At 37.4% G+C, this 22353-nt stretch overlaps 1 protein-coding gene across 4 annotated transcripts in view; it reads right to left on the reverse strand.

Moving 5' to 3' along the window:
* The window catches only part of NOX4 (NADPH oxidase 4), a 167987-nt gene extending 148092 nt beyond the window's left edge, over positions 1-19895 (reverse strand). Inside the window, exons 1-2 of one of the 4 annotated variants that reach the window (XM_078433013.2) lie at positions 19312-19895; positions 18560-18655 (exon numbers count right to left, since the gene is read on the reverse strand). In XM_078433013.2, coding sequence (XP_078289139.1) covers positions 18560-18655; positions 19312-19368 — 153 coding nt within the window. In that variant the 5' untranslated portion in view covers positions 19369-19895. Of the gene's footprint in view, positions 1-18559; positions 18656-18707; positions 19228-19311 lie in introns of those variants that run through there. The other 3 variants (XM_078433012.2, XM_078433015.2, XM_078433014.2) reach the window with 3 other exon arrangements.
* Between the last annotated feature and the right edge of the window lie 2458 nt (positions 19896-22353).

The following is a 22353-nucleotide window of genomic DNA, read 5'->3' on the forward strand; positions in this document are numbered from 1 at the left end:
GACCTAATGTAATCCTATAGAAAAATCATAAGAAAATATGCCATTTGAAGCAAGTTATAAAAGAATATAACATCTGGGTATAACAAGTATATGGTTATTTTTCTAAAAATCTCAAACACATGGTTTCTTATCTTAAATCTGCTATTTAATATTCATCTTGAGCTAGTTAACTGTCCTTTTCTGCAAAATTAAGAGGGATAATTTTTCTTATCTGTAGAATGAATGTAATATGCTATGATACAATAATCCTAGCTCTTAGAACTTTTGTGAAAACTAAAAAAATCAGTCTAAAATATGCAAGCACTATACAAAATTAATTTATTGCCTTGGTGTCACTATATCACATCTTTTCTCTAAATTTTCTCTTCTATGCTTCTACTGTAAATGTTATCTGTTCCATTTATATCATTCATTCAATACATATTTTGTGTGATATGTACATATCCCAAGGCACCAGGAGTTCTAAAACAGAGAATGCCTATTCCTTAAGATGTTTGCATTTTAGTAGGGGAAACAGACACTAATCAAATAGCTATATAATCAAATGTAAATTCTAACAATGATCAATTCTGTGAATGAGAAATACAGAGTATGAGCACATATAACAGGAAATGAAAGCTAAATAAGAAGGTCAGGAAGGCTTCCCCAATTACTTGAAAAGTGAACTGAGATCTTGAGGGTGATAGTACAAGTCATTCAAAAAGGAGAAAGACATCCACGCAGAGAAAACCAGCGTGAAAACCAATGCACAGCAAATGGGAATATGGTGTATATATGAGAATTTAATAGCAGGTCAGGATTCCAATCCAAGGATTGGAAATTGAGGGTGCCACAACATAAAACTGGAGAAGGGATAGACCTGGCTGGCTTGTGTAGGTCACATTAAGAATGTGTGTCTTTATCCCAATATCAGTGCAGAGTGAATGTGTTTTAAGTAGGACGGCGGTATAAAGAGGTGAGAATGTGCTAATGATTAGTCTGAAGGAAGTATGCAGAGCAAATTGGAAGAAAGTAATTTGGGCCATCACATTTCTTTGTGTGGCTAATCATCACAAAAATTTTGAGACAAGAATTACATCTTATGGTAACTATGACCCAGTCTTGCATATAGAAAGGATCCAGTTTTGACTAAATATGGTACGCGTAAGTGAATTTATTTGGCTAAATACTTTACTGAAACATGTACCTCTAAAACTGGAGTACTAAAAGAGCCAACCCCACACCCCACTGTCCCCCAGAGTCTCACTCCTTCTATGATTGCTCTGACCAAAGGTAATCTACGCTTCTGTTGAATTGTTCCAGAGACAGCAGCCATTCCACTGTCAAAAACCTCTTTTGCTTTCTTACATTTACATGAAGTCCATGTCTCTGTAACTTCCACCCACCAGGCACCTCTAGATAATAATATTCCTAACCTGAAGATAAAAGAATGATTTCTTAGTCCAATCTTGTTTTCTTCATGCTAAACACAATTAGTTGTCTCTGAAATTCTTGAAAAAATTTTAGGACTCCCTCTCACCTCAGTGACCTTTCACAGTTCACCAGAATTCAGTACATCCTCAACATAGACTAATAGTAGCAGGCGGTACTGAAGAGCCTCATCTCCCTCACAAAGCACATGATTGATCTCTGCTAATTCTAAGACTGTGCTATATCATAGGGCAACTATGTTACATAATGGCTCATCTTGAGTTTACAACATAAGAGATTTCTCCCATGAGTTACTACAAAGCAATGACCCCTATCCTACAGTGGAAAAAAAAAAAAAAATGAAGGTGAGAGAGAGCATATATATATGCAAGAATGATATGGTTTTAGACTATTCTATCATATTGGGTATAGATACTATATTCTGATATTTTTTCTTCTCAATTTTGCTTTAGCTGAAAACTTTACATTCATGTTTTCCACCTCTCCATCCAAGTGTTTGACAGACCTATTAAAGTGTAAAAAAATCCCGTGGAAATAGTTGACTTGCAAAAAAAAAAAAAAAAAAAAAAAAACAAAACAAAAGAAAAAAACTTTTCTGGTAAATTAACTTTCAAATGAACATTTTGCTCTCAAATGGGAAGTTTCAGCTCAGGTCATGATTTCATGATTCATGGGATCGAGTCCCACTTTGGGCTATGTGCTGACAGCACAGAGCCTGCTTGGGATTCTCTCTCTCTCTCCCTCTCTCACTCCCTCTCTCTCTCCTCATAGGGCCAACTGGCTATACTTTTATATTTAATGCTGCTCCTGGATGCATTACCCAGACTGGTCATTCCAAGTTTCACCCCGTATCTCCATTCCCATCCATGGCTCATGCATTGCCATTCCTTCTGTTTGTGATAGCATTCCACCTCTTCCAACCTCCACACTTCCTCTACAGAACTTTACACATTATATTGTAATATTTTACCTGTTTATCTCCTTGTGCCCCCCCCCCCAAAGTTAGAGAGTGGCAGCACTGCAAAATGGCAATGCCCAAACTGCCTCTTGTTGTTGGGGACCTCAAAAATTCATGTTTGTTAATAGTGAAAATTGTCTTGAAAAAGTACTCCTTGAGGAAAATATGCTTTTAGCAATGAAAGCCAAAGAAAAGTAACCATGAGACAGTTACATGAAGAGAGAAAACCCCATAAAGTAGTCTACAGAATTTTCCAAAGGAATGGTATTTTTTATTGTCTTTATAGTAACCATGACAGACAATCAGAACAATTTAATTTTCCTATACCTCTAAATCAAACTTTTGGTCCTAGTTTAAATTTCACTTTGTACCATTAATATATTATAAAAGAGATATAAATTTAGAATATGATAGCTATTTCATGCAGACAAGATTGTACTTAAGGATTAAAAAAATGATATTTCAATGAAAGGTTACTTCAAAAGTTGACTACCTATTTTGACACAGTTTCATATGAAAATAATGGATAAAATGCCATGAGCTATCAGAAAGCAGTTAATAATAATTGGAGTAATTATTTCTTTAAAAAAATTCTACAATAAACTACCAATTCAGTGGTCTTGGGGTATATCCAAAAGCTCATGAATGTCCCTTATTCCATTATAAGCTATAATTCATGCCAAATGATCCTAGCTGGTTTCTGTCAACTAACTGCCCTGGAAACTTTTAACTATGATGTAATTTTTGACTCAAGTTGACCTCTCTTCCAATCTATAATCCTTTTTTTTTTTTTTTTTAACACTGTCTCTAAAGAAAGAAGCTGGAGGAAAAAAAATTGTTTCCATATAATTAAAGGGACCACTAAAAGAATAGAAGTCATCCTGACTTTACATCCATATTTCCTTATGCTTAACTCAAATCTTTCTTTTATATGTCATCACCCTCCATTCTACCCTTTCTAGAAATAAACTTTATTTCATTTTCAGTAGGACTACAGTAGGAATGTAGTCTTTCCTTAGAAGTCTATTATAACTCAGAAAGAAATGTAGCTCTTACATAGAGAGAAGAAAGCAGGATTGTAACATGGTATTTCTGTCCGGATTTTGTCCACCTTGTTTTTCCTGTGCCAAAAGCCCAGAGAACAGAAGAGATTCACTTCTAGACCATGTGTCTGTCTACAAAAGTTAAAGTTCAACATAAATGGGATCCAGAATTGCATTGAACACATTCCTGGCTTTCTACAGGCAATGCTGTCTACTGAACAGGTCACCAGATTAAGAGGTATGGCATTTTTATCACAGCTAATACCTGTGACCTCTACCAAGGTCATTGTCTCTAAAATGTAGAATTGCAGAACTTAACAAAACAATAATAAAAACCTCCTCCACTTTCTCTTATAGACCTATTCTAAAGGGTAAAAATATATCAAATAAAAATGGTTTGACCTTTTTAGCTGACAAAATGGATTTTTTTTAATTCACCCTTTACATTCCTGTGGATGTTCACTGCTTATCTCTCTCTTATCTTCTGCTCCTATCTACAGCACACGAACAAGGATCTCAAGAATTACAGTGCATTTGCTTTCATGTCATTGCTACATTTCTTCCTCCTGCAGGAATTATTCATGCACAGGGAAAGGCACCAAGGAATGGCATGTATTTTGTAGAGCATGGGTGGCTGGAAAGCTGAGACAGGCCCTGTTTCTCCTCCATCACAGATCCAGCACATCTGATCATAATTACTGAATATTTATTTAGTCACCCTCAGCTACTCTTCATCAGAAACAATCATTCCAAAACCTTGCATCATTCTTCCTCATCTTTAAACCATTTTTAATTTCTCAACATTCCTCCTAAGATTTAGAAGCCAAAACAGATATACTAGTGGCTTGAATGCATGGAATAATTTTTGAAAGGAAACAACAGTCATAGCAATGGTACACTCTCACTTGGTTAAGACTGCAATCAGACTATCCATAATGACATATATTAAAACTCATGGACTGAATATAGGATTTCAAAATTAAGATTTTTCTCACATGAGTGTCAATTAAGCATTTCTATTTTACTCCTCCTGAACTCAACCCTATTTGTTAATAACTCTTCTTCATTGAATCTATAAAGCTATCTTTAAGTGCTATCTTTGCCCTCAAAACACTAGCAATCTAGTTAGCTAACTCAGCTTGTCTTTTAACCCTAGCTTTCAACTTTGAATCCAGGTGAATTTCTTCCAGTCTTTCTTTAGAGGAAAATCAAAACAAAACAAAATGAAAAACTGTCTCCAAGAAGAAGCTGTCAATTCTAAGAAAAAGAATTCTGGATGCATCAAAATGGCCAAAATGCCTGAGAGAGTAGGTGCTCAGTAAAATGGACTGAATGAATGGATTGTTTGGTACAGACTATCTGTCTAAACTTCCTGATGCATACATATTTACACATTAGACTCTTCCAACAAATTCTTCAGAGTTTAACTGGTCAAATTACAGTGTAGAACAACACATTCCATCAAATGTAAGATGATAAATCTGTATAGGAGAGGAAGTATAAATCAAAAATAATATTTTTTTCCCTAAAAAGCTAACACTTAATAGGTCCAAAATAACTCATGTTGGAATTTCTTAAAAAAAAAAAAAAAAAAAAAAAAAAAGCAGCACACAGACATACTTGTCCAAGTGTGCATGTAAACTTCTACAAGGATTCTCACTGCAGTATGGTGTGTGATATAAAAACAAAACAAATACAACTAAAATGACTAACAGTGGAGAAATATACAACAAATTAACTACACATTATGGGATAGTATTTAGCCATTGGAAATAAGTCAAACTTGTATAATGGAAATTAAATGACAATATCCATAATATATTGCTGAATTAATATGCAGGTGCATATATGTGTATTTGTATATATAGGCATATATATATAGAGATAGATGCAGACTAGATTAACATAGATTATATAGATTCTATGTTTATAGATTATACAGAAGTCATTAGTTACCTCTTAGATGTAAAGGGGAGTTTCTAATTTTTTTTCTATTGTGACACCAGTATTCAAGGTACAGAAGTATGTATTTCTTTTGAAATGTACTTTAATTTTAACAATTAAGTACCAAGAACTAAACAGATAGATTACAATAAGAAATTCACAGTAAGTATAATTAAATGAGTTATTATACTTTGAAATTCTAATAACATAGCCAAAGGAAATAATTATAAAAACAGAGGGGGGTATTCTGTACAATGATTTTTTTTTTTAAGTTTATTTATTTATTTTGAGAGAGCATGCAGCATGAACAGGGGAGGAGCAGAGAGAGAGAGGGAGAGAGAGAGAATCCCAGGCAGGCTCCATACTGTCAGCACGAAGCCCGACATGGGACTCAAACTCCCAAACCATGAGATCATGAGCTGAGTCAAAATCAAGAGTCAGACACTTAACCAACTGACCCACCTGGGCTCCCCACAATGTTTTTCACAGCATTTTCTGGAATAGTGAACAGAAGCCAACTGGATGTCTAAAAATTTGGGAATTTTTTTTTAATTTTTTCTTTAATGTTTTTATTTATTTTTGAGACAGAGAGAGACAGAGTATGAGCAGGGGAGGAACAGAGAGAGAGGGAGACACAGAATCCAAAGCAGACTCCAGGCTGAGCTGTCAGCACAGAGCCCGACGCGGGGCTCAAACCCACGGACCGTGAGATCATGACCTGAGCCGAAGTCGGACGCTTAACCGACTAAGCCACCCAGGCACAAATTTGGGAATGTTTAAGATAGGTGTATTTGTATTTATTCAGTGAAATATTAAAAATAAAAAATGTATGTTTAATAATGTAAGCTTCATAATCTATAACAATAGAACTAAATCTAATGTAATATTTAACACTAAATGTTAAAAGGAAAATACAAAATTGTTTATTCTAAATGATCATAGTATTGTGTGTTTTTGTTTTTGTTTGTTTTTTAAGTAGGCTCCATGCCCAAAATGGAACTCAGGACCCTGAGATCAAGAGTCACATGCTTGGGGCACCTGGATGGCTCAGTGGGTTAAGCATTCGACTTTGGCTCAGGTCATGATCTTGTGGTTCCTGAGTTCCAGCCCCGCATCAGGCATCAGGCTAGTGCTGACAGCATGGAGCCTGCTTCGGATTTTTTGTCTCCCTCTCTCTCTGCCCCTCCCCACTTCGTGCTCTCTTTGTCTCTCAAAAATAAATAAAGATTAAAAAATTTTTTTAATATTAAAAAAAAAGAGTCACATGCTTTACTGACTGTGTCAGCCAGGTGCTCCATGAACGATCATATTATTAAAAAAAACAAAAACAAAAACTTGTATTTAGGAAATACACCAAAATGTTCACAGTGGTTATGTGTGGGTGCTGAGATATAAATGACTTATTTTGCATTTTCTCTCATTTTCTATAGTAAATATGAAAAAGATTTAATAAATTTGAAAGTCACAAGAAAGATTGTTTTCCAAAGAAAATGGAATGGGAAAAGTCTTAAAAGTAATGTTTGAGGAGTAATATTATCTTTAAATAATGAAAATATGAAAGGCCGCTTTCCTTTTGTTTCAACTTTTGTTCATTTTTCCATTTTTCCCCTTAATCATATGCATTATTTTCATAAAATACATGACAAACCTTTATAAATTATGTTGCAAATATTTCCATGGCTTAAGGTGATAGCCTTCAGAAGAACATTAAGCTACTGGCCTCTTTTTCCAGACTTTTGATAAATGAGAAAATATTTATGTAAAGTTCAGGATCAACAGGACAATATAGGATAGGAAAGGACAGTAGAAGACAAAATAGGATGCAGCAGGACAGGGCGGGACAGGACAAGACAGAACAGGACAGGATGAGATAGGACAGAACAGGATGGGACAGAACCAGGCAGGAACAGGAAAGAGGGCAAGTTATGAGTGACATTAAAGCTGGCAAGGGATGGGGGGTTCCAGTTAATGAACAAAAGAACTACTGGGATCATGGGAGGGCGTGAGAACAGTTACTGATTCTTTACCACTACTACAACTTAAATGGGTCTCAACATTAAATATCACAAAACTGAAGGACAACTAACCTGTTCAAATTGTAACACACCGTAGGGTCTTTCTATATACTTGTTAATATGGTTTTTAGTGAGATTAAGATGAAGGTGGAGGTGATGTCAAACATGGAGCACTTCTAAAAATGGACACTCAGTTGTATTTACTGGTTTGCAGTGAGAAATCTAAAGGTTACTGGATGACTAAAGGGATGAAAGCAGCAAATATTTTAAGTATTATTTAATTTCTGTATTCCCATGGCTTTTTTCTTCTGTGTTGCCCATAATATTAACCATTTAAACAAACAAACAAACAAAAAGTCATATAAACAGTTATGGTAAGGGGCTCCTGGGTGGTTCAGTCGGTTGAGTGACCGACTTCGGCTCAGGTCGTGATCTCACAGCTCGTGAGTTCGAGCCCCATGTCAGGCTCTGTGCTGACAGCTCAGAGCCTGGAGCCTGCTTCAGATTCTGTGTCTCCCTCTCTCTCTGCCCCCAACCCATTCACATTCTGTCTCTGTCTCTCTCAAAAATAAGTAAACTTTAAAAAAAATTAAAATAAAAAACAGTTGTATTAAAAAAACAGTTACGGGAAAAGAAACAATGATAACACATACAACATCAGACTTAGAAGAATAGGAAATGAATTAATCTAGGAGAGAACATGTAAAAGATAGGTGGATTGAGTGGAATGAATTATAGAAAAGATAAACAGGGCACCTGGGTGGCTCAGTCAGTTAAGCATATAACTCTTGATTTTGGCTCAGGTCATGATCTCATGGTTCATCAGTTCAAGCCCCTTATGGGACTCTTCACTGCGGAGCCTCCTTGGGATTCTCTCTCTCCCTCTCTGACCCTCCCCTGCCCATGATCCCCCACCTCTCAAAATAAATAAAGAAAAACATACTGCCACCTGCAAAATCTCTTTAAATAATTCAGAAGGTATACATTGTATGAAATGAGTTGAGTTAATTTCTCTTCAGTGCTGGAAATTTTTAGTCATTAGCAACCATTTATAAACAGATTTCAACATCAAAACATTTTTAACTTCAAAATGTAGCCTGAAAGAAATGATTCCAGCATTGTCTACTACAACTTCCCAGAAAGGGAAGTCATACTCCTTTTTCTAAGTTTATTTATTTATTTTTGAGAGACAGAGAGAGAGAGAGAGAGAGAACCAGTGGGGGAGGAGCAAAGAGAGATGGGGACAGAGGATCTCAAGCAGGCTCCATACTGACAGCAGACAGCCTGATGGGGGCTCGAACCCACAAACTGTGACATCATGACCTGATCCAAAGGTGGACACTTAACTGACTAAGCCACTCAGGAGCTCCGGGGAGTCATGCTTTTTGAAGGCCTCATACTCATTTCTTCCTCATCCTACTCAATCCTCTCCACAAAACACAAAACAAAACCCTACAAGAGGTATTAGGTTAAACTATGTTAAACTGCCATTTTTGTAAGACAGAACATTTTAATACTGGAATTTTTATGTAGTTCAACTTAATATTATAATTCTCAATTTAAAATTGAGGAAACGTAAGCTTTTCTTATGTTTGAAACTATTTCAATATATTACTTAAAAACACATTTCTTAAAAGGCAAAGTCATGACAAACTTGGTCAGTTTGTCTACAAAATCCATGTTCTTTTCATTACATTATATTGTTTCCATTGGTATTTTGGAATCTTCACAGGTATTACTATATTTGAAATTTAAACTAATAGTCCATGCTGAGGAAAAGGTGATCACAGACACTTGGTTTTAACAAGAATTAGAACACATGTCATATAAGACTTTAACAAATTAAATTTCATATATCTAAAATCTGTGGGTTTAACAAGATATATTGTCTTCTTTAAGAACAACATGTTCAAGGGGCATCTGGGTGGCTCAGTTGGTTGAGCATCCAACTTCGACTCAGGTCATGATCTCATAGTTCATGAGTTCAAGCCCCACATTGGGCTCTGTGCTGACAGCTCAGAGCCTGGAGGCTGCTTCGGATTCTGTGTCTCCTTCTCTCTCTTCCCCTCCCCTGCTTATTTGCTCTCTCTCTCAAAACTAAACATTAAAAAAAAAAAAAAAAAAAAAAAAAAGAATGACATGTTCAAGCTTTAAAACAAGTACAAGACTAGTTTTCTTCAGGCAAAGCAAAATTAAGTAAACTTATAGACCCATTGTAAGTATAAGCTCTTCTAAGATGTTCATTTGACTCATTCTTCCTCTCTTACATTTTATAAAATGTGCAAGATCAAAATGAATAATTTAGTGATGGGTTCTACACAGTCCAAGCCAAGCCCCAGCCCTACAGAAAAATTCCATGGGAGGTAACAAATGGGATACAGACAATGCCCAACAGCAAAGGCTAGTTCTCAAGTGAAGAAGAACATTCATATTGAAGCTCTGCATTCTTGTGGCTTAATATGAGTCATTTCTTTTTCCAACTGGAATCCATTAATATAGACCACTGATGAAACTTTGTTAGTTTTGCCTTTCGATAGTCTGAGCTATAAGGGCGGGTGGGGCGGGGGGGAGAGAGAGAAAGAAAAAAGTATTCTTCACCTTTGTTTGCGTGACTCAAAGCACTTTACAAATGTGTTTTTGGGTCCATGCTTTTCAGACTAAGAGAATTAACAAAGCTTAAAGGCCCAAAGTAACTTCTCAAAAGCAACTTGGCCAAGGGAAATCAGTGAGAGGTAAAAGTACTCTTATCACCCTGTTTCAACATATTCTCAAGAGGTGGTTCTTCTTTTCTTGTTCCACAATTCTCTTGGGGCACCCTCACCAGCCTGGAAACCAATGTCCTCATTCAAGGTAAGGTGACAGCCAGTTACTCAGGTAAGATGCTAATTAGAAGGCACAAGGCAGAGCATTTGGGGCGTGGGGGAGGAAGTTAGCAAAGAGAATCAAAAGTGTAGCATGGAGAAAAAAGAAACTTGTTTGGATCACTACCATTTCATACCCTTCCTATGCACCTGAGCTTTTGAAGATCACATGAAATGAAATTACTTGCACTTTGAAATCAGCTATTTGATAATCCTATCATAGGAAAAAGGAATATAGTCAGAAAGGCATTCACCACAAATCATTTCTTAGATTTATCTTAGCGCTGAAGTGCCTACTTGTTTTTTTTTTAATTTCAGGTTATAAAATACTTTCACTTTGTGTACATCACTCATCTCTTTTTGCCTTTAACTCTGATATCCTTGGTATGCGTCTGGAGACCTTTAACAATTTCCTAGTTCATGAAAACCATTAAAGCATGTAATTTAAAGCAAGTTCCCCATAGAACTTGTGTTTGATTCATTTATCCATAGATAGGCATCAATGTCAAATTCAAGTTTCCAATTTTTAAAATCGTAAACATTCTACTGCTCATGCAAAGTCCATCTCCTCCTTAATCTACTTTTTCTCTAGTCCCACTCTGCCAAAATACTAAAGAAACTACTTCTCACAAGGTCTTTTACCACATTGCTCAATTACAGTCACATCACACAGTTCCATTAAATTGTGGATACTGGGGCGCCTGCGTGGCTCAGTCAGTTAAGCTTCCGACTCCTGATTTCAGCTCAGGTCATGGTCTTAGGGTTCATGAGATCAAGCCCCACAACGCGCTCTGGGCTGGCAGTGCAGAGCCCACTTGGGATTCTCTCTCCCTTTCTTTCTGCTCCTTCCTCGCTTGCTCTTTCTCTTTCTCTCTCTCTCAAAAATAAATAAGTGAACGTTAAAAAAAAAAATAGTAATATAAGTTCTGGAACCAGGATGTTTGGGTTGAAGTCCCACCTCTGTCACTCAGTAACAAGTTACAGAATTTCCCTAATTCAGTTTCTCAGCTGAAAAATTAAAAATATCTACTCTTTAGGGTGCCTGGGTGGCTCAGTCAGTTAAGTGTCCGACTCCTGATTTCAGCTCAAGTCATGATCTCATGGTTTGTTCATGAGTTTGAGCCTCATGCTGGATTCTGCAGTGGCAGTGTGGGGCCTACTTGGGTTTCTCTCTCCCTCTCTCTCTTCCCCTCCCCTGCTCATGCTCTCTTGTTCTCTCTCTCAAAATAAATAAACATTAAAAAAAAGTATATCCACAGGATGTATAGAAAGATTAAACAAATTACTCCATACAAAGCTATTAGACTAAAACCTGCTATCAAGACAGTCTTCAATGAATGTAATCTGCTATTAATGTTACTAATATTATTAATAACAAAATGAAGAAAGATTTGAAAATCTCTGAAATTAATTCCACCTCCCAATTCTATACTGTTTTGGATAGTATTGATAAAAGAAAATTATACAGAGGGCATTCAGATGTATATAATAAGGAAGTTAAACATTGCTAAAAGTCTTATGAATATTATGAAAACAGAAATAATTGAAATAAAAATAAGTTTCATAATACCTTAATTATTTGTCTGAGACAAATCTAAAACAACTATAATGCTGAAAATAATGTTATCTTGAGGGTAAATCAGTAATTTTCCTTGATTTCTTAAATTGCTAAACATCTAAATATCAGTTCACTTAAGATGGAAAGCTAGTGGTCTATACAGTGTGGTGTTTAATTTGTGCATATGTATTGTCAACTTAACGGACTGAATATTGGACCGAGAGGATTAATGGACCAGAAAAGTGACCAAGCCACTCATTCAGTGGGTGATGATGAGCAAATCACTTTAACTGCATTTTTCTGATTGAGAAAATGAGGAAGAAATCTAAGATACCAAAGCTTACTTCCAATTCTAAAATTCTACAAGTCTCTATCTACCATAAACAGTTTAAGAATATGATCGCATCAATGAAATGTAAGTCACTTCACCTGTTTATAAAGAGGAAGTAAATCATTTTCAAATAATAGAGTGCTAGAAACAAACAAAAAACACAAACAACCATTCAGTTAAAAATATCTCCTGGATTGAAACCACAATGCATACCTGGGCAAATCTAGGTAGTAACTTTTATATTTTGTGCAATAAATGGAAAGAATTAATGATCAAGCCTTTTCTAGAAAATAATAGATGGTATATACTCCTTCTCAACAGAACTAAAGCCACCTGGGCCAGCTATGAAACCAATACCAACTTAAAATCCTGGGTCCATTTGTACAGAGACTCTAATCTTTGACCTTAACAAATTCACATGGCATCAGATTTCTGTCTCAGAAAATAGTTAATTATGATAGAACTTCTAGGACTTTTGAGACGATAATGATTGACCAAAGAAAGATCATCACCAAGACTAGAAAAAAATCTCAGTGCTCACAGCTCTCTTCCAATTAACATACATATCTCAATCAAAGTTTAAAAAATGAGGGGCACCTGGCTCAGTCGCTTAAGCGTCCAACTCTTGATTTTGGCTCAAGTCATGACCTCACTGTTTGTGAGATCGAGCCCCACTTTGGGCTCTGTGCTGATAGCCTAGAGCTTGCTTGGGATTCTCTGCCTCCCTCTGTCTCTGCCCCTCCCCGGCTTGTGCTCTGCCCCTCTCTCTCTCTCTTTCAAATTAAATACATAAACATTTGGGGGGGGGGGGGAGTTTAAAAAAAAAAGAGAAGATCTTCATGACCATGCAGCAGATCTAAAATAATAATTGTGAGGGGCACCTGGCTGGCTCCATCAGTAGAACCTACAACTCTTGATCTCAGGGTTGTAAGTTCAAGCTCCATGCTGTGTGTAGAGATTACTTAAAAATAAAATACTTTAAAAAAATAAAATAATAACTGTGTGACAAAGCAACAAAATTAAATTTCTCATTATGGCACCATGAGAATAACTGAGATGAAATTAAATAGTCATTAAACAAATGTTAGTTTAGGAGGAAAAAGATATAAAATGAAGACACATTGAATCTGGTACCATAAAACACATTCTCTTTTCAAATTAACATGTTCTTATCATTTAAATTATATCTGTTAATTATTAAATGTCAGAAATATAACTCAGAAACAGGTGAACTTGAGTATGAAGGCTTCTATGGGTAATATTTTGAGTTGAACTCCAACATTTCAAAAAATCTAGGAAACTAAAGTTCTGAGTCGGTCACAACACATTAGGACTTTCTAGTAAAGTACAAGCAATCACATTTTCCATTCCTTGAAAATAAATAAATCAAAAATAGATGTCATCTTAAAAAATCAAAGTACTCCTTTATTTAAAAGGTTGTTATGGGAAGTAGGAGGGGGTTATTGTTTGGTTGTGTGTGAGTTTGTGCGTATGTATGTGTGTGTGTTGTTTGTTTTGCTTCCCTCAAAAGACTTTCATTTCTTCATAGCTTAATTTTAAGATTCCAAAACTCACAGCATGTCATAATTAAACATCTCCTAAGAAGTACACAGTCTGATTAGCACATTAACTCAGGCATAAACCAGCCGTGACCATGCTGCCTCCAGGTCTGGGTCAGACCAGCCTGGGAAAGAACAGTCATGATGAAAACTCCTTAAGATACATTAACCTCAGTGTTATTTTATCTTCCATCAGTTTAGATCTTCTTTTTTCTATCAATTCTTATGCAATTGTTTTAATCGTTAATTCTGGTCTGAACAATCACCCAACTTTTTAAAAATAAAAAAATAAAAAAATGGGTACACTGGTTCTGAGAATTAAATGATTTTACCCTCATTCTCAAAGGTTCCCACCACCAAAAAGTTCTGATATTTAGAGAGAAGTAAGAGATCTGTTTATAGTTACACACCAATAACTAGGGCCCACAACTTCCCATCCAATATCAACTCCTGTTTTGGAGACAGAGAGCAAGAAAACTACCCACATCCCAATGTCTTTTTATTGGGCTGGTTAGTGGCCAGCTGTTTGCTGTAAAACAAAATGATACATGCATATGACCATGAAAGTAGGAATATTTTCCCCCACAGTCTACACTCACACTGTCCAAGATGGAGCCACTCACTGCAGGGAGTTACTGAGCATTTGAAGTGTATGTAGGCCCACCTACCAAGAAACAGTTTTTAGGTTTATTAATTTTTTTTTAATTTAAACTTAAAGCTGAGGGGAGCCTGGGTGGCTCAGTTCGTTAAGCATCCAACTCTTGACTTTGGCTCAGGTCATGATCTCATGAATATTTTTAAAAATACTGACTACAGGGGCGCCTGGGTGGCGCAGTCGGTTAAGCGTCCGACTTCAGCCAGGTCACAATCTCGCGGTCCTTGAGTTCGAGCCCCGCTCCAGGCTCTGTGCTGACGGCTCGGAGCCTGGAGCCTGTTTCCGATTCTGTGTCTCCCTCTCTCTCTGCCCCTCCCCCGTTCATGCTCTGTCTCTCTCTGTCCCAAAAATAAATTTAAAAAAACGTTGAAAAAAAAAAAATTTAAAAAAAAACTACTGACTACATGTTGAATACTTCAATCTATTACAATACTTTGGATATTATTATTATTTAAAATAAAATAAATTATTAAATTTAATGCCACTGCTTTTTACTTTTCTAGTGGGCTATAGAAAATTTTTAATTGCATATGACTCATACTACATTTCTACTGGGCAGCAATGATGGTGAGTAACAGTAACCAGTGGCATAAGTATCAGAGATGAGCCAGTGAAGTGATTTAGAAAATCTGCGTAGCATGAGCAAAAAGCAAAAAAGGCCAGGCAGGACTGTATTCACATCCTAGCTCTGACACTGAACAAGTCGCCAGCTTCCTCAGCCTACATTTTCCTATGTGTAAAATGGGAAGAATAGTTTCCTCGCATAAACAAAAACATTTGTAAAGTGCCTGCTATATCATAGTAATAAAGAAACAGTTGAATAGTTGTTTTTCAGTAGAAAGCAGAGATCTCAACCTACTAAGAATTAACTACTTCTCAATATCTATGCCTTCTTGCAAATGGGCTATATTCTGTGGACCCTTCCTTCCCCTAATACTAGTGCAACTTTATTATTACCTTACTTTTAAAGATGAGTAACAGCAACCTTTATACTCAATGTTATTATCAAAATATTCAACAACTGGAGGTACTTTTTCCATTTGTGTCTTCTAGTGGAAGCAAATTCATTTCCAGGAATACCATCATGATTTTTATGAACCTAGGATTCACCTTAAAGACACTTAATAATATCGGAATACTTATTATGTTCTTTTCAGGCTTTCTAAAATTCATCACAGTGGGACCTTGTTCTTATGAGTGTTTAGTAGGCCCAAAGACACTCTATCTGTGACCTTAAGTTGATAATAATGAAGCATAGTTATTAAACATGTAAAATATGGGAGCCAGAAATATTTATTTAAAAATTAATTATATCTTATTGTTATACTCTATTTTCTTTGTGATTTGAAAAATGCCTGCAAATTCTTATACTATGAAGTAATACCATAATAATCAAAAGATTAGGAAAGATAAGCTTAGGACAAATAAAATTAAATCCTCCTTCATAAAGCAAATAGTTAAATTATAGAGTTCCCTTTTCACTAAAAAGTAGAGTAATATAGACTGAAAATATTCCAAAATGATTTAGATAAATTAATGCCTGGAAAACTCAATAGGTGATTACTGAAAAGTGAGAAGTTTGGAAGTCATCTTTCACATTTCAGCAGGATGCCAAGAAGAAAAACCATCCTTCCCCATGGTGACTTTTCATACAATGTTGACTCCTGACAGGATGGCTTAAGGGTCAGCTCACTATGATACAATCATTCTTATGTTTTCATAAAACCTAATTTACGGGGCACCTGAGTAGCTCAGTCGGTTAAGCGTCCTACTTTGGCTCAGGTCATGACCTCTTGGTTCTAGGGTTCAAGGGTTCAAGCCCAGCATTGGGTTCTGTGCTGACAGCTCAGAGCCTGGAGCCTGCTTCAGATTCTGTGTCTCCCTCTCTTTCTGCCCCTCCCCTGATCATGCTCTGTCTCTCTCTCAAAAATAAGTAAACATTTTAAAAAATATTTTAAAAAATTAAAAATTAAAAAAAAAACTAATTTACAACGACCTCTCTCTTCTTTAATCTGTTTCTTGTATTTTTCACTCATAGTTTTCCATTTAGTCCTTTTATCATTTTTTTCTTTATTCATCCGATGAATATTTATTGAGCCTTTCCTGTGTGCCAGCTGGTCTGCAGGCCTCAGCATTGTACCTCACTAGCCTGTCATATTATTCAAACAAAAGCACTAATGTAAGATGGAAGTAGAGAGAGGCAAAACACACATAGCATTGTTTTTTTTTTTTTTTTTTATTAGTTGAGTTATATGTGTGTGTATGTGTATATTCTTCACCATATCTGACTTGTCAACAAAAATAAATTTGAGGTTATCACACCGCATCCAAGCTCAGAAAAATTAACTCGGTTTCCAACATAATTTGTAAGTAAGTTATTATTTTAGCTTATACAAATGTCATAGAGTGAGATCCAATACTCAGTTGTGGCTTCCAACTTGTCTATTCTTAGATTTTATTTTAATACAAATATCTCCTGGTGAAAATGTACCACTTTTGATAGCAAAATTTACCATCATAACTCTTTAGAGTTTTCTCCAAGTTATTCATATAGTTACATAATAGGCCAGCTATCTCCTACTGAAAAATCTCGTGTTCACTAATTCACACCTAAGGGGGACTTTCTAGGGGGAAAAAAAAAATTAAAAAGATAAGTCAGCAGACCTTCATATGTCTATTAGAGAAAATTTTTCTTAAGCTGTTTCTTCAATTATAAGTATTTACTTGTTTGATTTTCCATTAGACTATAAGCAACTTGAGGCCAGGGGCAAGGTCTTACTCTGTATGTACCCATTTGAAAAGTGCAGGTTTCACAACAGTTTGCTGGTTAAATGGAAGGTTGGTTGGATGAAAAATGAAAGAAAATTTCAGATTTAAGAGTTACCAATGAGTTTAATCTTTGAGACTATTATTCTTAACCCATTAGTTAAAATCAGAGATGAGCAATGATTATGACATGTCGGTTAGGTTCATCAATTATAACATGTTATCGCCCTGGTTGGGGATGCTGATAATGGGGGAGGCTATGCATGCATGGGGGTAAGGGAGCATAAGGGAAATCTCTGTACCTTACTCTCAGTTTTACTGTGAACCTTAAACAGCTCTAAAAAAAAAAAAAAAAACTCTTAAAAAAATAGGTGTTAAACTTAAAAATATCCATTGTGTGATCAATAGATAATGAAAAATAGTATTCTGTTATATAAAAATACCCGCTAACTAATTCAGCCGCAATTTATTGCAGTCTTAGCATGTACCAAGCACACTACTCTCAGAGCTGTGGCTTAAAGATAAATAAGATCTGTAAATGTAAAGCAGGAGTTGGAAAGCTGCTTCCACCAAATTCATGTGAGCTGATAGCAATGTTAAATAATCATTAAACTATTGAAAAGAAAACCATGGATCTATTACTCACAATGGGTTCTCTTGCCCAATGAAAAGGAAAGACAAAATCTACCTTTTCAGACATCCCAAAATTTTTCAACACATTTTATACTTTTTGCTTGTTGCTTAGAAAATGCTATCTCCTAATACAAAGTAAGAAGTCCTCAGTGCCTCTGTCTTTTGTTAAGGAGTCAAGGAGAAAGGGAGTGGAAATAATGAGATCAGAAATGTCATGGAATAGAGAAAAGAATATCAACATGAGATAAATCAGAGTGAAGTTCTGCACAAAATCATTCTCATATTAGACCAGAACCCTGCAACCATAATCAACCAGAAACCTAGGGTAAGACGTTGAGAAATGCCCAGAAATGAATAACTGCATTGGACACAGACTTTGTGAGAACTGGCAGTAAAAGGAAACAGTGCAGAAATCCTCCGGATAAGCTTATGGGCAGGCTGAAGGCTTGACTGGTAAAAACTACAAGCCCGTCATTGGCTGGTCCTGATGGTGAAGCAGATCCTTCAAGGCACTCGGCAGCTGGCAAGATGTAGCAACTTCTCTCAGGTACTACTAGCCTGGTATTGCAGGTTCATTCCTTTGACTTCAGCAGATAGTTATCTTTTGGTTCTTAAAAGAGTTGATCATTTTAACATAGACGAGTGTAAATAATGCATCGGGAAAACCTGACCGCTTTAGAGAATGACAAACCTTTCTGAAGTGAACAACCAATGTTTCTTTAATAGATGGAAAAATTGACCAAGCCTTGTAGCAATGTCTTCCCGCCTTAAACACATTCTACCAGGTCACCCAAGTCCCACTTACCCCTAACATCTGGTGGAGGTAGTGATACTCTTGCCCTTGGTTATACAGCAGGAAGGTTTTCCAGAAAAGCAAAACATTCAGGGAGAGCCAGACAAACTAGATCACACAAAGAAAGAGAGAGAAAAAAAAAATTAAAAATAAACGTTACCTGATAAGTGTAAACCTCACGTGCATTCGTTGGACACAATACTTTCAGTGGAAGCTGGATTAGTAATTGCAGAAAGCATTCTTAATTAACCAGCAAGCTGAAGACCACTCAGAGGAAAACAAATCTGACCTCACTCAGTCCCTGCACCTGAGATTAAGCATTCTGGGTTGCAAGCAGGTCTCCTAAACCATCTGCAAATATCCCCCGCAGCACAAAACGAGACTAAGAAATTAGTGACATCACCCAGTCCCGAGCATGGCATGTTGTTAAAATGCAACACCAAACAGAAACAATCCGGGAAAAGAGCAAAGGGGGAAAGAAGTTTAAAGGGTTAAGAAAAACTTGTGTTCACTAAAAGTGATCTCTCTTCCTCCACATCTGCTCTCCCAACAGTGTGCAGGAAAGTTCCCATGCACTTGGAGTAGGGGTGAGGGGAGGGTGTCGTTATTATCTCCAGGTATTAACAGCGAAAAGTTTTGTTAGTTCAGAATGTTGGAATTAGAGGCAAAACTTCCAACTTCCCACCCGCGCACGCTCAGAGAATGAATCAAAGTTGCTGCACGACAGACAAAACGCAGGGAGAGAGCCTTGCCCGCCATCCTACCAGGCAGAGGTGTTTAACCCCTTCGTTGGCCAGCCAGCTCCTCCAGGACACAGCCATGCCGCCGGCCCCGCCGCGCTGCGCTCTCCGGCCGCCGGCCCGCGAAGGAGCGGCGGCGGCCGGGACAGCGGTTACAGTTGTGCGGCCTGCGGGGGGGGGAGCCGGGTGGGGACGGAGGGTCAAAGACTGAGTGGAAGCGGAGGCCGGCGCCGAGCCAGCCCGGGCGGGGTCTGCGCCCCGGAGCCGGGTCTTCCGGGCGCCGCGGCTGCGGCCCGCGCGGGGTCTGCGCTGCGCGCTCGGCGGCCCCGGCCCCGCGCTCGGAGCGCGCGCTCCCCGGCCCCGACGCCCGGCTGCGCGAGTCTGCACCGCCGCGCCGGTCCCTTTGTCTGCGGGCGAGCCTGTTGTTGTGGCTGCCGCCGTTCAGGATGTCCCGGCTGGGGACTGGGAGGCGCCCCCCGCAGGCTCGCGGAGACCGACCACGATGTGGGGAGTGATAGCCGTACCCTGGGCACCCCGCCGCCCCTTCGTACGCTCGCACGCACCTAGCTCATAGGCACGGGTCGTTTTCCCCAAAAAAGTTCCACTCAAAGACGCTCGGGAACGAAATTTGAGCCGGAAATAGCCTTTTGTGTACTAACATCCCCCTTCTCCCGCCCAACCTCAGGAACGCATCCCAACCCCAACGAAGGCCCCTTCACAACCTTCACCTAAAGCTTCCCTCTGCCTCCCTCTTCTCAGTCCCTCACCCCTACCCCAACCCACATTCTTGGGAAGCTTTTAAGAAAATTTTGAATAAAAAAGAGCCCGGCGGTTTAATGGTTAAAGATGACGTCATTCTCAGGGGCTTTAGGGAAGCTCCGATTCACTCTGTTTAGAAATGTGCGTCTTATTACCTAGTATCAGAGTCTGTTTAGTAATAGGAATCCTCTCAAAGTTGTGCCAGAGGCCTGGTGAAGGGTGGGGAGAGTATGACATTGACACAGGCTACCTACCTTTCGCACACCGCAAATTATCGATATTAGGAAAGAAAAAAAAATCATTCACATAGAAGAATGTCGGATACACAGTAAGTGTTCAACAAAAGTTTATGAAATCAGGACTTTCCAAACTTTAACAACTAACAAGTGGTAGAAAAGGTAAACCACTAGTAGCCTAATTTCATGTCTTTTAAGCTTTTTTTAAAAAACAAAATTCATTTTAAAACACATGCCTTAATATGTAATTGAAACTGAAATTTCTTCTCTTACTACAGCAATGTACTTCCCTCACTAATTTCATGAACTGATTAATGACTGCAACCCTCAGTTCAGAATTTGAATTAATCCCTATCAAGTGTGGGTTACATTTCTTGCAGAGAACTTTCTAATAGTCTGTCATTTTCCATTGGTAAAGGACTTTCCTGTTTCATGCAATATCAAATCCTGAAAACTGCTTTAAATCTTTCCGGGGATAAGAGGCATGTTATTTATAATTTCATATTGAATTTATTATTTATTACTTATTGAATTTATTATTGAATAAACCCATGTTTATAAACTCATATTGACCATGTAATATCTAAAGGACCCAAAAAATACCACACAAAGAACCCAAGGAGAGTCACCACTGGGGAAAGTCAAATTCTGGGACACACTGGTACTCCTCAAATTACACCCTAAGTAACCATCCCAGAGCCATAAGTTCAATGGATGCGAGGTATAGAAGGTCCAGAAAACCGTTTTGGTTCTTGCCATGAGTGGAGAAGAATGAAGCAATTGAAGAATAGTAAAATAAAAGGCAATTTTTCTTGACTTAATTGATGTAGTTCTTTTTTCCCCCATTTTATTGAGAAATTGACACACATCACTGTAGAAGTTTAAGGCATACAATAAGATGGTTTGATTTACATATTGTAAAATGATTACAATAATAGGATCAGCTAACATCCATCATGTCATATAGAAATATATGAATAAAATAAAATGAAAATAAAGAATAATATGAATAAAATAAAATGAAAAGAAAGAAAAAGGAAAAGGGGAGGGGATTTTTCTTGTGATGAGAACTCCTAGGATTTACTCTCTTAACTCCTATATATCCTATAACAGTGTCAGCTATGGTCATCATGTTGTATGTTATGTCTCTAATATTTATTTATCTCATCACTGGAAGTTTGTACTTTTGACCACCTTCCTCTAATCCCCTCTCCTCTGACCCTCTGCTTCTGGTAACCACAAGTCTGATCTAGTTTTCTGAGTTGTTGTTGTTGTTGTTTTTTCTCTAATTCCCCTTATAAGTGAGATCATATGGGGCATCTGGGTGGCTCAATCGGTTGAGTGTCCGACTTCGGCTCAGGTCATGATCTCGAGGTCTGTGAATTTGAGCCCCGTGTCAGGCTCTAAGCTAACAGCTCAGAGCCTGGAGCCTGCTTCGGATTCTGTGCATGTCTCTCTCTCTGGTGCTCCCCCACTTGTGCTCTGTCCCTCTCTCTCTTTTTCAGAAAATAAATAAACATTAAAAATTTTTTAAAAAAGATAAGTGAGATCATATAGTATTTGTCTTTCTCTGCCTTATTTCATGTAGCATAGTGTCCTCAAGGTCCATCCATGTTGTCACAAATGGCAGGGTTTCCTTTTTTTTAATATCTGAATAATATTCCATTGTATATAGATGTACAACTATATTGTTGTACATATTATTATGTTAACTGAAAGAATAAGAACATTAAAATAAAGACAACTTCTTTGTCCATTCATCCATCCATTCACACTTAGGTCATTTCCATGTGTTGGCTACTGTAAATAATGTTGCCCTGACACCAGGGTGCAGATACCTTTTCCAGTTAGTGTTTTCATTTTCTCTGGATATATTTCCAAAGGTGGCATTGCTGGATCGTATAGCAGTCCTATCTTTAATTTTTTGGAAGATCCTCTGTACTCTTTCCATAGTTGCTATACCAATTTATCATCCACCAACAGCGCACAAGGGTTCCCTTTTCTCCACATCTATGCCTTGTCTTTTTGATGATGGCCATTCTAATAAGTAGGGGATGATATGTCATTGTGA

This window comes from Panthera onca, chromosome D1 (assembly GCF_046562875.1).
Source record: "Panthera onca isolate mPanOnc1 chromosome D1, mPanOnc1 haplotype 2, whole genome shotgun sequence".
Classification (NCBI taxonomy): domain Eukaryota; kingdom Metazoa; phylum Chordata; class Mammalia; order Carnivora; family Felidae; genus Panthera; species Panthera onca.